The sequence below is a fragment of the Fundulus heteroclitus genome, chromosome 8, assembly GCF_011125445.2.
Source record: "Fundulus heteroclitus isolate FHET01 chromosome 8, MU-UCD_Fhet_4.1, whole genome shotgun sequence".
Classification (NCBI taxonomy): domain Eukaryota; kingdom Metazoa; phylum Chordata; class Actinopteri; order Cyprinodontiformes; family Fundulidae; genus Fundulus; species Fundulus heteroclitus.
In genome coordinates, this window is record NC_046368.1 from 30,695,583 (window position 1) to 30,712,163 (window position 16,581).

Genomic DNA, 16,581 nt, shown 5'->3' on the forward strand with positions numbered 1-16,581 from the left:
TTTTCATTTGGAAAAATGTTAACTTGGTCTTTTTATATGCATGTTTTAACAAATTTGTTTTATAACGTGGAACTACCAGTGAAATATAATAAATTCAGTATTTCATTTTAATCCCAATTTTGATTGACCTCAGTAAAAATATTAGAGGGACTATGACAACAAACTGAAGCTAAATCGCTGCCAGCTGCATGATTTTCCTGTTGCGGCCAGGGGAGCGAGTTTTCCTCCGCAATCACTGCGGTGGAGAGCTGGCAGCCGGCCGCATAACGTTTCTGTGAGGAACTTTTTTAGCAGCCCTGGTTCAAACTTCCCTTTAATCCATAGAAGCAGAGTAGAATTACTTTATCATATTTTTGTTATGTTTGTGTGTTTATTTGTTTTTTATGGATCGGAATAGATATTATTATTCTTTATTCTTCATTATGAATAATGTAATACTTTAAATTTTACTGGCTACTTGCGCTTGTTGACTTTTCCCTTTATGTACAGTTAAAGCGCTGTGCCTTAATAGAATGTGTTCTAGAAGTGCAATAATCTATAGGGATTTGCAGATAGTGTCAGTTCATAATAATAATAATAATAATAATAATAATAATAATAATAATAATAATAAATAAAATAATAATAATATTACTACGACAGACTGGCGACCTGTTCAGAATGTACCCTGCCTCTCGCCCATTAAATTGCTGGAGATAGGCACCAGCACCCCTCGTGACCCCATGAGGGATAAAGCAAGTAAGTAAATGGACGGATGGATAATAATAATAATAACAATAATTCAGTTCAACTCAATTCAGTTCTTCATGGATTAGATGAAGCCATCTAGTGAGGGACACAAAGTGGAGACCAGCTTGTGAAAACACTGAACCAGTCTTCTATCAGATGTTAAACACTTTTTGAGGCAGAGTCGTCGTACTATCTGTACCCTGCCCCCTCCATCTCCTTCAGCCCACCTCTGTCTCAACCACGCGTACGGGCTTGTATGCATGTACATTACACCAGCTGAATATTGACTGCTCTGTTTTGGACTACATGTGAGCAGGGGGCATGCTCTTATGTGGCTTTTAAAGAAAGCCGCCTCTGTGCAGCCTACGGATGCTAGAAACGGTAAATATGTCCCCCAATCCCCTCATCACCACCCCCGTACTCGTAGATTGACTTGACCTAGAGAGGAGGCATGAAAGAGGAGCTCTGTCTGAGAGGCAGCGATTGAATCGATAGGAGAGCCGACTAGAGTTCAAACACAGGCCCAAACTAAACCTTTTTGCTTTGTTAAGCAGGAACTTTCTTTTTTTAAAACAACTATTATTGCAGATAAATGAATGCATGCTAATGCCATCTGTTACTGTAAGCAAGAAAAGGGGTATTCAAACAACAATGTTCCTTAAAAAAAACTCTTTTTGGTCTTGCATACCAACATGAACAACTTTTTGTGTCCAAATGTTGTAAGCCGAACCATTGTGCTAAACGGATAAACCACCAGGGGATGGTAATGTAACTTTAAGGGCGCAAGAAGAAGAAGAAGAAGAAGAAGGACCGAGCAATCAGTAAGCGCCTCACTGCTGCCTAGCAACCAGCGACCAATACGATTCGTGGATGTGAGCGCGGATAAAAGCCTGTTGTGTTGATTAGAGCAGTGCTAACTGTGTGTTTACACTGGAACGTCGTGTTTTAAGACGTTTACATTAAAACCGGAATGAGTCTTCCTTTAAGGTAAGCCGCTGTGCCGCCGCTAAGCCTTGTCTCTACCAGGATACGGTCACTTTGAAGCCGGTGCAGCCCAGTTAGCAGTTAGCACGTCTGGCTTCCAACGTCACTTCACTGCCGAGGTTTATTCATCTGGCCGCCCGGAGCTGCCGCTGCAGCAGGGACACTCACACTGCATAAAGTCGCAGTAGGAGTACTTATCAGACAACGTCACCACACATGACTGAATCAAGGTTTAGACCGTTTTAGAAAAGGAGTCTAGCGTTATCGGAGGTTTTATAAACAGCACCAACTTCATCACTGCTGCGAGCAGAGATCAGCTAGGAGTAAAACAGAAGGATTTGTTTATGCTTCTCACAGCACAGCCGTAAGAGAAATCTTCCTAAAACCCTGGTTTGAGTTTCAATTTTTGGCCATTTTTTACAATTAATGCTTTGAGATAAGAAAACCTTATGTTTTGGTCAGTTAAGTGTCATTTTATGACCTGTTATGGCCAACACAATGGTTTTTATGGTTTTATCCAGCAGGCAGTCACCCCCATAAGTAAGACAAACCACAAAAGGTCAAACAGGCTGGCTGTTTCAAGAAAGGTTAATTCAAGCATATTCATGGAAGGTTGAGTTGAGGGAAAATGTGTGGTAGGAAAAGGAAACAGGATTTTATACTGTGAAGAAATGTATCCTTATTTGTTTTGATCATGAAAATTCCTCTGACAGTTATCATGGGTCCCAGGAATGCAGACCGCTGTCATAAATCTGTTGCCCGTATGAAGCAGGTAAAAGCAGGGCAACGAGGACAGGATGCATCACGTTTCCCTCCAGCTTGTGTCTGAGGGAACACCGGACTCAGGCTTCCCTTCACAGATCCCATAGCAATAAATGCACAACAAACCAGCTGACATGGCAATAACAAAAACAATTGCAATTTTAAAAAAAATACTATTACTTATTTTAGGGAATTCTGTGCTTTCCCCACATGGACATCCAGACTTCAAAGTACAGAACTTTAATTTTCAATAGAAATTCTGACACACTACACATTTTCTGTGATGAACTTGCGTGTATAACCTCTGATTTGATTTTGTGTTTTCTCAACAGAGCTGAACTTGCATTGGACAAAACCAAGCGCAAGAAGAGGAGGGAGCTCACAGAAGATCAGAAGCATGAAATTAAAGAAGCGTTTGATTTATTCGACACTGACAAAGATAAAGAGATAGACTACCACGAGCTGAAGGTGAGTGGGTTCGAGAAAGGCATATGGATTAAGAGCCAACAGTGGTTCACTGGGTTAAAAAATATCTAATCTAATAAAACTGTAAAAAAAAATAATATCTGAATGACCATATAGCCTCAATATTCATTCTAGAATTTAAAGGAACAATAAGCGATATTTTACCACTAGGTGGAGCTTGAGCGCTGTCTGTAGAGCAAAACAAGACATGTACTATTTCCCCTTCTCACCCATCGGCTCCTATTAGTCTATTTGCAAAGGATAAAAACACAGCAGAACAGCATCATCTTTCAGAGGAACATTTCTAAAGGGAAGTAAGTCTTTTATAACTTTATAATGCTGTTTGCAAGAGAACGTTTTGATCCGATGGGCGTGCTCTCCGCCATTCTGTGCCTGGCGGTGGCATTTTATGGGCAGGGAGTGGGTTAGCCCTGAGAGGCAGCTGTTCACGTGCACGTAGGTGCATGCGCTGGCCGGCCCGGCTATGTAAGCACGAGACTGGAAAACAACACTGAGAGATGGTGTGTGACGCTTAACCATAGTCCATTTAAATTGACACATTTAGTTCTTCACAAAAAATGTTTTGGTTCTTTCTATCTAAAATACTGAAATTTTACTTATTGCTCCTTTAATACAGTTATTTGTGAAGTAGTAGAAATAGTTGCTGTATATATTTACTGTAGTGATAAATACACAATAAGTGATTTTTAAGTTATTTTTGGATGTGAGCAGCTATTGTGACCTGACTGTAATGTCATGTAAACATCCTACTCAAAACAAATTTTCACTTAAGAATGTAACACTTATTTGCACTCTAATGTTATGCCTTTAGCCCACCTCAGGAGGTAGTCACAAACCCACAACCACCTTGAACTGCAAGAGTGAGAGAAATGGTAAAAATGGTAAATGGCTTGTACTTGTATAGCGCTTTAACTAGTCTGATGACCCAAAAGCACTTTACACTACAATTAGTCATTCACCCATTCGCGCACACATTCACACCCTGGCGGTGGTGCGCTATATATGTAAAATTCTTGAGAAAGTATTTTCTAAAAAAGTATGTAAACATTTACAAAGTAATGATCTATTTGAAGAGTTTCAGTCAGGCTTCAGAGCTCATCATAGCACTGAAACAGCTCTGGTGAAGGTCACTAATGATATTCTCATGACATCAGATAATGGACTTGTGTCTATACTTGTCCTGTTAGATCTCAGTGCTGCGTTTGATACAGTTGATCACAATATTCTCCTACAAAGACTTGAACATACTGTAGGGATTAAGGGAAAAGCATTAGGCTGGTTTAAATCTTATCTGTCAGACAGATTCCAGTTTGTTCATGTTAATAATAAATCTTCTTCAAACTCTAGGGTCACCTGTGGAGTACCACAGGGTTCAGTCCTTGGACCAATTCTCTTTACTAAAATTATAAAATTATCAGACAGCATGGGATTAATTTCCACTGTTATGCTGATGACACTCAGCTATATTTATCCATAAATCCTGATGAATCCAATCAATTACTTTGACTACAGGCATGTCTTGATGACATCAAAACCTGGATGATTTAAATGTCCTGATTTTTTTCAATTCTGACAAGACAGAAGTTGTCATTTTGGATCAGAGTCCTTAAAAAACAAACTTCAATCACTTAATCTGGATGGCATTAACTTGGCCTCTGGTAATAAAGTAAAAAATCTTGGTGTTGTTTTCGACCAAGACATGTCATTTAAATCCCATATTAAACAGGTTTCCAGAGTTTCCTTTTTTCACCTCCAGAATATCGCCAAAATTAGAAACATTCTGTCCAGGAGTGATGCTGAAAAACTAGTCCATGCATTTGTTAATTCAAGGCTGGACTATTGTAATTCTTTACTATCAGGAAGTCCACAAAATGCAGTTCGAAGTCTTCAGCTGATCCAAAATGCTGCAGCAAGAGTTCTGATGAAAATCAACAGGAGGGATCATATTTCTCCAATTTTAGCTTCCCTTCATTGGCTTCCTGTTAAATCAAGAATAGAATTTAAAATTCTTCTTCTAACGTATAAAGCCCTTAATAATCAAGCTCCATCATATATCAGAGCTCTGATTACCCCGTATGTTCCTAACAGAGCACTTCGCTCTCAGACTGCAGGTCTGCTGGTGGTTCCTAGAGTCTCTAAAAGTAGAATGGGAGGCAGATCCTTTAGCTATCAGGCTCCTCTCCTGTGGAACCAACTCCCAGTTTTAGTCCGTGAGGCAGACACCCCGTCTACTTTTAAGACTAGGTTTAAAACTTTTTTACAAAGATTATAGTTAAGAGTTGCTTTGGTCTGAAATATGGGGAATTAGAAAAGGCTATGTGGGACAAATTCAGAGGTGGGATAGTAGAGCTGTTGGTGAATATGATGCAGCCAGGAAACAATAACAGAGTTAGACGATGGAGAAATTTGATGTGTTAGATGGACTAGGGAAAGGGTGAGATTACCTGCCAGCATCTCACCCTGGTCATGCCAGCGGCTAAAAGACATTTTATAAGAAGTTATCTTTATTTGTAAATCATACAAGATTCTCTAACTTGAAGCAAGGGGGGAAAAATTTTAACAACCCCAAAGCCTAATGTAATATATTAACAATGTCATGTATTCCACATTGTATAGTGAATTCTATTGTAAAATTTAGTTTTGCTGCATACATTTGGGTTACCGTATTCTTTGGACCATAATGGCACAGGATTATAAGGCGCACTGTGAATTAACGTGTCTATGTGTGTATTTGTCCACATATAAGGCTCACCGGAATATAATGCGCATCGTATATTCTTCCCAAGTGAATGACATTTTTACACTTAAAATAAGAACAATTGATCTCCATCATCTTATGGAGTGAGGTCAAGTGAAGGATGTCTAATTGTCTTATTTTAAGGCTAAAAATACTCATTCCATTGGCAAATAGTCTTATTTAGCTGCTCAAATCAAGGAAAAATATATTAATTTCAAGAAAATTCTACTTACTTTTAGTTCCCTTTTTGCTGTGCGCCCCTTCATGTACGCAGCCCTCTCCTGGAAGGGAGGACAGATTAGTTGGACTACACTGTCCTGTTTCTAACATAAGGCCAAAATAAACTGAACTTTTATATTGAATTAACTTACTAGGTTTATTGTTGCTAGGGCGTACTCCGGGCACGGGCTGCCTTACATGAATGCACTTCTAGTTTAGACATTACATTCAGGCAGTCTTGTAGACAGCTCAGGGGTCCTGTTATGCGCCGATCAGGTAGTGACAATGGCCGTTTCTCATTGCATTTCACCTCCTGTTATTAGTAGTCTTTAGATGATAATAAGTTATTACTTATATTGATCATAAAATTAAATAATTGTATTAATAATGTATTCATTGTTAAATGTGAGAGGTAATATTTTGTGTTAAATTATAATTTAAGTTCTTTAGCCTTTTTTTAACATACAAAACTATTTATACACTACACCATATGTTATTGAAAACATTTTTAAAACAATCATATTTTTAATATCTGAAACAGCCTAAAAAATATCTAAAAAAAAAAATTACGCCGCTGTGCATTCTGGGAAAGCGGTCAGTCTGAAGAATGCACAAGTCTGCTCTGATGCAGGCTCGGTAAAGAGGGCGGGGCGAGAACAACATCCGTGGATTTGGTCCATTCTTGGTCTGGTGTTCTTGGCGATTGGAACGGTGCTGAGGCTGAGGCTGATGGCGTGTACGCTTATTGAGAAATGGCCATGGTGTACCATAATGCTCTGAATATCTACTGAGTGGAGCGGTTTTGTTGCTTACCAAAGCCGTACTTACACATTTTAACAGATTTTTGAGTGCATTGTACCACATAAAATGGGTCAGTAAGCACAACGGTAATAATATATAAGGCACACCATCAATTTGTGAGAAAATGTAAGGATTTTAAGTGCGCCTTATAGTCTGAAAATACGGTACTATAAAATCATGGCTAATGTGGAATAACTATATAAACGATTGCATTATTGTTGTTTTTTGTAGCCACATTGTGTTTGGTTGTGTAATATTTCTCATGCGGTCTGCCATCAACATGGCGCCACAGGTCACTGCTGCAGCTACAGCGCTCTGAGCTATTTTGTTTGTTTTCGTTTTTATTCGTGTTGTCACCACTCTGAGCGCTAACACAGTACAGGAGAGAGGAGCTGTTGGAACGGCAACCCAAACAAACCGTAGCAACCGTGGAACAGGACTTTATTCACCCCGACCTGAAATGTCTTTTGTTCAATAAGCACCGTACTACATCATTGTCTTTATCACTGACTTTCCTAAACTCTAAAAAAAATAAAAAAATTAACCCTTGTTCATTGCATGTTTGGTTGGCAGGTTTGTTTTGCCTTCATTATGTGTAATGTGAACCGGAGAGACCAAAGAGAAATTTTGCTGCGGTGACAAATAAAATATATTCTGAATTCTGATTCTGACATCTTTATTATTATTAATATTATTATTATTATTATTATTATTATTATTATTATTGCTGAGAACATAAAGAGCTGGCACTGTTTTACCACTAGAAGCTGTGAGAGCACTTTCTCTGATTGTCAAAGCTTTTCTTAACGTTGCATGTAAACTTCCCACCAGGTGGCGATGCGCGCACTCGGGTTCGAAGTGAAGAAAGTGGACGTTCTGAAGATTCTGAAGGACTACGACAGGGAGGGCAACGGGAAAATTACATTTGAGGACTTCAGTGAAGTGGGTAAGGCAGACGCCTGCGTTGTCGGGAGGGATCACACCGACACGAGGGGGGGGGGCTGTAAGAACTGATGCTAGCATGTTCTGTAACCGTCCACAGTGACGGATCGCATCCTGGAGAGGGACCCGAAGGAGGAGATCATGAAGGCTTTCAAGCTCTTTGACGACGACGAGTCGGGGAAGATCAGCCTGAGGAACCTGAGACGAGTCGCCCGGGAACTGGGTGAAAACATCAGCGACGAGGAGCTGCGCAGCATGATCGACGAGTTCGACACAGACGGAGACGGAGAGAGTACGTGAGATTCCAGCGGCTGCAGACACTGCTTTCTGCAAGAGTTCCCTAACTCCTCAGAGCGGTTAATCACAGATGTTCTCATTTATTGCAGCGTGCTGATGTGACAGCCAAGGAAATACTGATTGCCTGACTTCTTTTTGTTGCCTTTCAGTCAACCAGGAGGAGTTCCTCTCCATTATGACCGGAGACTCCTGAGGATTCCTGACTCTGGGGCTGGATACTTCATGCAGACTGTGAGAAGCTGAGGGACTTTCCATCGAGGCTCTGAAGTGGACTGGACTTGTTTCATCTACCTCCAGCCTTTTTTTTATTTATTTCATGGCAGCAGTGGACTGTGTGAAAGAGTGAAGATCAGTCACATCACTTCATGGATGTCGCTGGCCTCTAATGTGGAGCGATCTTTGTTTTTGTCCACATTAAAAGGCTGTCTTTATTACTCATTTATTCTAGTCACACTTAGGGAAATATAAACGATGTAAAGTGGAAACTATTTAAACCCCTGTGAGCCAACACGGGGAGAAGTCTTCAGATCATTTTTGAAAAACTGCTGTACTTCATATTTTACAAAGGTAAAGGTTGTATTTGTCAGTAACATGTCAGTGTTTGGATGTGCTATTTATTTTGTTACACAATAAATAGTTTTGCCAGCTGACCTCATTCTCTGTTTTAGGTTCCAGGTTATTGACTTCACACTTATTAAAGCACTGCTTACGTGCGAATGTGCTCTGCTTCAACTTTAAAAGCAGAAGTCCTGCTACTGAACAGGAAAATGTTTGATTAATGACAGAAAATGACCATCGTACCTGCTTGCTTTGAATTTTTTTTTTTTTTAATGTGCTCATCAGCAAGTATCAGTGGGAAGCGCCAGTTTCTGTCAGATTCTTTACACTTAACTCTTTTAACAAGAACATTTAAAATTAATCATATATCACCATCTAGTGACCACGCTATGTATCTACTAGGTATGGCTTTCCCTACTCCATTTGCCAGATGTTTTGGCAGAGATTTAAACTTTAGAAAAGTCTGCGTACCTCTGGCAGGTTTACATTTAAAATAATTTTCATTCGGCCTTGGAGTTTACTTCTGATAAGGAAGTGAACAGACATCTTTCAAAAGCCACTCCAACAATTTAAAAGGAGTATCAAGTTTGAAAACGTATGTTTTTTTTTTTGTTTTTTTTGTCTTGCAATTAAACCACAGAAACATCAGCTCTGCTGTTGGTAAAACCAATCATTTTTTAGGTAAGTAGAAACTCCTGGAGCTCATCTAAAATATCTTTTTAATCTGTCGGGTCAAACAGCAGCCAGTAACGTGTAGATGCAGATACACGGGGCACACCACCACCAGCTGAGCGTTCCAACTAAAGACAGCGGCTGGTTGGTTGCTTCAAAAGGAACAATTACTTTACAGCTTCCTTACCTTGTCAGATTTTCACTCAAATATACTGTAGATGGTGACAGACAAAGCTACAGTTTGCTGTGGTTGATTGGACGTCCTCCTGCATTACCTTCAAAAGCCGCTAGATGGGGCTATTGGAACTACACAAAACGTGAGAAAGGGCAAATCACAAACTACAGTCTAAACTTTTAAAAGAAGCTCAGCTCAGAGTGGCAAAATCTACCAAGTTTACTTTGTGTCTTGGTAAGACGTTCTAATTACCAATATTATCTGGAAAGATTAAAGCAGCTTTAAATTACAGTATGATGACTGATATTATTAAGGGCTGACCAAGGTTGTTTGGGGCCTTATGGAGAATTTCATTTGGGTCCCCTCATCCTGTTAAAGACTTCACCGCTACTTAAAGCGTTTCAATGCAGATTTGATGGAATCTGGGAAAGGGGTCCAAGTTTAACTGGCTAAGCTTAAAAGCAATCACAGATAATCGGTTACTGTTTGCTGAGCTGTAACTGCTCAAATACAGAAGAGATTAAACTCATAACATCAGATTTTAACAGTCTTAACACAACAGCCAAACAATGAAAATTATTGTTTGCACTTCTTCAAAGTAAACTTTCTGAAATTTAAACTTTAAACCAGGGATCTACAACCCCAGTCCTCGAGGTCAGGTGTTTTACAACCTTTATATGTCTCCCTTCTTCAACACACCTGAGTCAAATGATCAGGCCATTAGCATGATTGTGTAGAACTTAACAGCATACTGAGGAAGGAATTAAGCCATTGATTCAGGTGTGCTGGACCAGGGACACATCTAAAAGTTCCAGGACACCGGACCTTGAGGCCTGGAATTGAAGACCCCTGCTTTAAACAATTGAAAATATTGCTTGGGTTCAAACGCTTAAGATTGCAGCCTCCTGAGCTCCACCCTGCGTTTCAGTCTCCCAGCTCAGCACATTACTTGGTCAGCTTCAAGACAAGAATTGCTGAGGGCTCTCCATGCCTTCCCTGCAACCTCCTGCTAAAGTTCTCCTCGAAATGCTCACAAAGTGGGCGTAGCCAAGTAGAGCCCAGCCAATCAGAGTCCAAGGAAAAGGGGCATTAGAGACACAGCCCTGTTTCCTCACATACTGCGGTCGGTCAACCACCTGGGGCAGGTGGTGGTCACCCCTGGCAGCTCCAGCTTTTCCCTCAGGAGTCTAGGCTGGATGATGTTAAAGGTGTCGAAAAAGCAAAGAACACGATCCTCATTGTGCTTCCAGGCTTCTACAGGTGGGTTAGAGCTTGGTGGGGGGAGTTACAGGATGCCATCTATCCACCCTGATACCAGGCGGGTTAGCGTACTGCAGTGGATCCAACGAAGACCTCACCAGTGGGTGAAGATGGTTGAGGACTAACCTTTGGAGTGTCTTCTTCAGATGTGAGGTCAGTGCTACCAACTTTAAAACGGAGGTCCTTCTAATATGCTGTCTAAAGCCCTGATACCACACACAAGGTCTTCCACGGCTGTGGTACATTCCTCAGCTTCAGGCTCGTGTTTAGCCACCCAGCTGATCTACGCTGCACCTCAGGAGACCAGAGTTAACACCATCCAGACCTGCAGTCTTTCACACCAAGATCTTTCACAGCTAATTTCTCACCTGGAGTGTTGAAAGAAAAAGGATGTTCCTCTGGACTGGAGGGCGTAGGTGGTGGTCAAGAGCTGAGAGTTTTGAAGTTCTGGGAAGAAAAGCCAGGAAGTCATGAAAAATGAGGGGAAGGGACTTGGCTGGGTGAGGCACAAGAGACTGATCAAACTTGCTGAAGAACTTCTTCTGATCATCCACCCACCTTAATCATCTGGCAATTCTCACAAGAATACCTCTTCAGGTTTTAGCATGGAAATACACCATAATATCAGGTTATAATGTAGGTTTCCCAATAATGTGAGCCCTGCACAGAATGGTGTAAGGTGACATTGGCAGGAATGAGCCATGGTGTAGTTGTTTCATGCAGTCCTAATTCATCCCTGGCTGTTGGCTCTGTCCCAAAGCATGCTGCACTGTTTTAATCCCAATTATTCAACTGGTTGTCTCCTCAGCAGCTGCCATGCAGCCCTTGCTTAGTAACAAAGTGTCTATAATCTTCCATCCACAACCAAGGATTAATCACATTTCTCTTGAAAAATGTATAATTTTCCCTGTACACAGTTGCCCATTGCAAACTTGCACACAGCCATTGTCAAAATAGTTGGTCTTGCTCTGTAAAGCACTGAAATCCCGGGCCTAAATGTGTATCAGAGTTACTTGTATAAACCATTATTCTAACCCTGTCAGATCATGAATGTTCCCAGGGCCACAGTACTAGAGCTAAGCAAGGTAGGGCAACCTGTACAAGTCCAACTCAGAAAATGTAAATATCTGTCAGGATCCTGGTGTATGCATGTGTTCATAAGTGTGAGTTGAGTGAACAGAGGATCCCTGAACTGTTTTCCCTGAACAGAGGATCTCTGGTGTACGGTCGTTGATTCAGTTCTCACACCAGCTTCTGGGGCTTTTGCTGGAGGACCAATCTTCGCCTGATGATCAGCCTTTGTGGTAGAGTCAAGCCAAAGCGTGCCGGTCTGAATAACCTTTTGAAGATAGCTCTTTGTGTGTTGCTGACCTTCCTCAAGCTTATCTCTCATGATCCGTGTGCCTCCCAGGTCGTACCCTCGTACCCTCCATGGCACTTCATTTCACAAGTCTTTGCAGGACCGATCTCTCCGGATAACTTCCCACCATCCTCCTCTGCTACTCCGTAGACTGCAGCTGTCATCTGCCGGCCTACTCGCCAACTCTGTTTGGGTCTTACATCCCCTACTGCTCACCTAAGACTGGCTTCTGTCCTGGAACACAACTTTACAGAAAGTATCTTCCCTCTCAGGCCATCACCAGGATTCCCACTTCCCTCCCAAAGTCCTCCATAGGGGATAACGAATCTCCCATTCAGAGGCCTCCCTATTGCACCTTGTCACTTTTCTTGCAGTGAAATTAACTTGCTACTTAAGCAAGCCTGAGCAAGCTTGATTCTGCATGTGGGTCAGTAAGACTTATACAAACCTCGCAATTTCCGGAGAGATATTTATTGCCAAGTGAATTCCATATATTATGTATTGATAGTTATGGTACATTAAAATATGTGTCTCAGAAAATTATAATATTAAAATTATAATATTGTGGAAAACATATGGAATATTTAAAGGAAGTTGAGTGGAAGCAAAAAGTGTGGTAGGAAAAGGTACACCAGCAACAGGGATACCTGTTGCCTTGAGAAGCTTTATGACAGGATTTGAGGGAGCTTTACAAGGCGTAAACTGAGACTCGACACAGACAAAAGTTACCCATGGGTCACAGATGTTGCAGTCTTTGTGTCAAGCACTTCATGCTTTCTTCTGCGGATGAGCTTTATGGAGATGCTGATTTCATTTCCCAGTAGGACCTGGTACTGGACCACACTGCCAAAGGTACCAAAAGCTGGTTCAATGACCTCAAAAAGAATCTACGGAGTGTTGTCAAGAGGAAGATCAGAGACACCATGAACCAACAATGCAGATGACCTGAAGGCAGCTATCAAAGCAATCTGGGCTTCCTGGACACCTCAGTAGAACCACAGGCTGATGCCCTCCATGCCAGATCACATTGATGCAGTTATCCCTGCAAAAGGAGTATTAAATGCATAGAAATGAAAACATTGTTCAGAAGCCTGACATTTCTGTTTACAATATAATTTTTTATTGATCTTTTATTTTATTGATCTCTTCATAATATTCTAATTTCCTAGCCACTACATGTTGGGTTTTTATGACCTGTTAGCCTTAATCATCCAAATTACAAGATTTAAAATCTTGAACTATTTCACTTTATATGTATTGAATCTATAGCTCATTATATATGAGTTTCAGTTTCTGAAATAAGTAACAAAACATATAGAACTTTTTTTCTTTTTTTTTTTTTTTTTTTTACAACATTCTTATTTTTTGCGCTGCTTGTGTAGCCTCTGTGCTCGTTTGGTCTGGAACAGACTGCCGCAAATTCTGAGATGTACACGGGACTGAAAGCTTGGCTCACTACAGTTTTCATGTAGAGATTGATTTATTTCCAGAGTCATTGTCAACTAGCTCTTTAAAATGTGTTTTTTTTTTTGTTGCCTCATTCTTTCATTGTTTTAATTAAATAAAATTTCTGCTCCCGATGTGTTGAAATAACAGTTAATCTAAACTTCTGCCTCCCCCTGTAGTCACAATACTATGCCCACAAACGGCTTTCTTTCAGCAGCTCCCAGTGAACCCCCTGACATCAGCTGGGAGAGCTGCAGCACACCTACAGTTCCTGTCTGCTGCTCACTGGATGAGGACCACTGTGTCTCGCTAACCCAGTTTCTTCTGGTAAAAACTTGACTCAGCCACCCAGTGTCAAGGCTGAGGGCTAAAGCCTTAATCACTGTGTTTTTCTTCTGTTTTGTGAAACTGCAAAGATTAAAAAAAAAAGATTGCGACCGAGTGAAATAAAAGCTACGTAGCAGGGAGTTGCCAAGTTGCACGTGTGCGCCTGTGTGTGTCAGTATGCCCTCGTTGAGGCTGGAGATCAGCACAAATGTTGTTAATCGGAGCCAGCATCTGCTCTTTACTGCGGGGATCATGACTCGCCCTTGCGCTGGCACATGTTTGACTGTCGGCCCCTGAACCATGGCCGCATACGCTCCCAAAATAACTCCGGCCGGTTCCTCCCCGGTTACAACCCCAACACCCCCTCTGTTTGGTTACTACCATGTAACTACACAAACACGGCCTTCTGTATTGTTTTCAGCAATCTGTGTGGACGAGTGTTAAGAAAATTTATTGGACTGGTTGAACTCGGCAGCTCTCAGGTCCCTTTACAGTCACGAGATGAGAACACAACCCATATGGAAATGTTGTGTATATATATAAATCTTGTACAGTTTGCATCTGTTCTAGCTGAAGCGTGTATGTAATGCATCAGACAGTGAAACCAGATACAAGATTTTTAGTAAATAGGTAAAAAATGAAACTTAATATGATTTGGGTATTTATTAGAACAATATACGGATTTTCATATACCCCATCCTTAGCAGAAAAATGTCAAACTGATATGACTGGCCAATCATCAGTGAAACTAAACTACATGAAACAGAAAATACCTGTGGTGTCACAAATGTAAGATACATAAATTATAACCAAATCTGGCAATAAAATTACAATTAAATACATGAGCATACAAAAAGGCAGATGAATGTTGACTGTTCAATTTTCCCAACCTAAGTATTTTTTGCCAAATATTTTAGCAGCATTTTAAGTATTTCATAAAAGACTATTTGTTCCATTCTTGTTGGAGAAATGCTTTTTATTTGGAACATGAAACATTACATAACTGCATATTATCTTATAGAATAAATAGCAATACTTGGTTGTCTTTTCACATAACCTGAGTTCACTATAAGGTAATCTGGTAATTTTCAACATAACATATAAATGTTGATAACAGGCATTGCACAATGCTTTGCATAATAATAAATGTGCATTTTCTTCACTAGTTTCATTTGTTACATTAATAAGTGTTTTTAAATTTTACAAATTTTCCTTATCAGCTCACAAACCCAAAATCAGCTCCATTTTTCAATCGTTTACATTATTGTGTGTTCTGTAGCCAAAATACAATCAAGCTGGACGATGGACATTGTATATCCATGGTCTAACTATCTGAGTTGCATTTATAGCTTTTTGATGGCCTGTGGGAAAGTAGATGGTCGACATATAGCTCAGTTCAGTTCTGATTAAAGAACCTCTGACAAACTCCTGCGCTCTGCAATTACCATATTTCTTAATATATGAAAAGGATACACAAAACATGTATGAAAAACATATTTTAACATATGGCGTACTTCTATACAACATACATACTTTTCACATGATTCTGGTGAAGTTTATTATATTACATTGCATGAAATAAATGCATAAGTGACCACTTTCAAAAGTAAATCACATAAGCCTCATATGAAGTGCAACACATTAAACATAAACTAGAAGCTCTTCAGTCATTTGAACCCCCAGATCTGGTAAATGTTTGGTCAAATAACAAACTGGTTCCCTGGGACTGTTAACTGAATGATTGGTGGTTCTAGTCATGGGATGGTTTTCTGTATAAAAGTGCACTATAGTTCTGAAACGTTCCAGTTCTGGAACAACTACAATTTTCCATCATGCCAATCTGTTTAAAAACTCTCTCATGAGATGTCAGAAAGATTTCTCCCAACGTATGCGGAACAGCGTAATGCTCCCCTCCCCCACATGTTGCTCTGAGGTTATCATGCCATCAGAATGCCACGCTGGCCTCTGCTTAGATGGTGGCATGATGTGAAAACGTGGCAACTTCTGTGTTTCTAACCCAGGAACCAACTACAGTAGAAGAACTTGTGCCCTGTGGGTTCATGAGCCAGCAAGCAAGACCTTGTTTCAGACTAGATTTAATGGTTCAGATTCATTCCGGCAAATTTTTTCATTGTTTATCAATTTAATATTATATGTTTTGTGTACATTTTGAAGATGACAGATCTGATTAGGTCTTTATCACAATGGAGTATATCTTCCAGGGGTCCAAGCCGTCCGTTTAACGTTTCTACCGCATGGTATTGTGTCATCTCTCTGAGGATGTAGGAAAAGAGGAGTCCGACTGACTCCGCAGAGTCAGAGTTGGGCTGGTGTGTTCAGCTGTCACTCATTAGGCCAAGCTATGTCAGCCATGTGACAACACTCGCCCTCTGACCCTGACCGAGACACCCGGACATGATGTGTGTTGCTGCCAGCTTTGGTTTGATCTCAACAGGAAACTATTTACAGATTTACAGGGAATATATTACCAAAATAAATTACCTGCCACTGCAAAAACAGAACTAAAACAAGTAAAACTTTCTTGAAATAAGTGTATTTGTACTTGATTTGAGCTGGTAAATAAGATGATCTGCCAATGGAAAAATATTTTTGCACTTAAAATAGGAACAATTCCTCTCCATCATCTTATTTCAAGTGAAGTATATCTAATTATCAAAATGCTCATTCCATTGGCAGATAATCTTATTTACCTGCTCAAATGAAGGACAAATACACTCATTTCAATAATTTTTTTTACTCTTTTTAGTTCTGTTTTTGCAGTGGGGTTAGTCTGAAAAGTTATTTGACATTCATACATAACATGAC

At 40.3% G+C, this 16,581-nt stretch overlaps 1 protein-coding gene across 1 annotated transcript; it reads left to right on the forward strand.

The window, feature by feature from the left end:
• The first annotated feature begins 1,579 nt into the window (after positions 1-1,579).
• cetn3 (centrin 3) lies at positions 1,580-8,612 on the forward strand. The gene is made up of 5 exons (XM_012849675.3): positions 1,580-1,716; positions 2,808-2,943; positions 7,550-7,664; positions 7,761-7,952; positions 8,107-8,612. Exons 1-5 carry the CDS (start codon positions 1,700-1,702, stop codon positions 8,148-8,150), a joined length of 504 nt encoding a protein of 167 aa, XP_012705129.1. The 5' UTR covers positions 1,580-1,699; the 3' UTR covers positions 8,151-8,612.
• Positions 8,613-16,581: the final 7,969 nt, after the last annotated feature.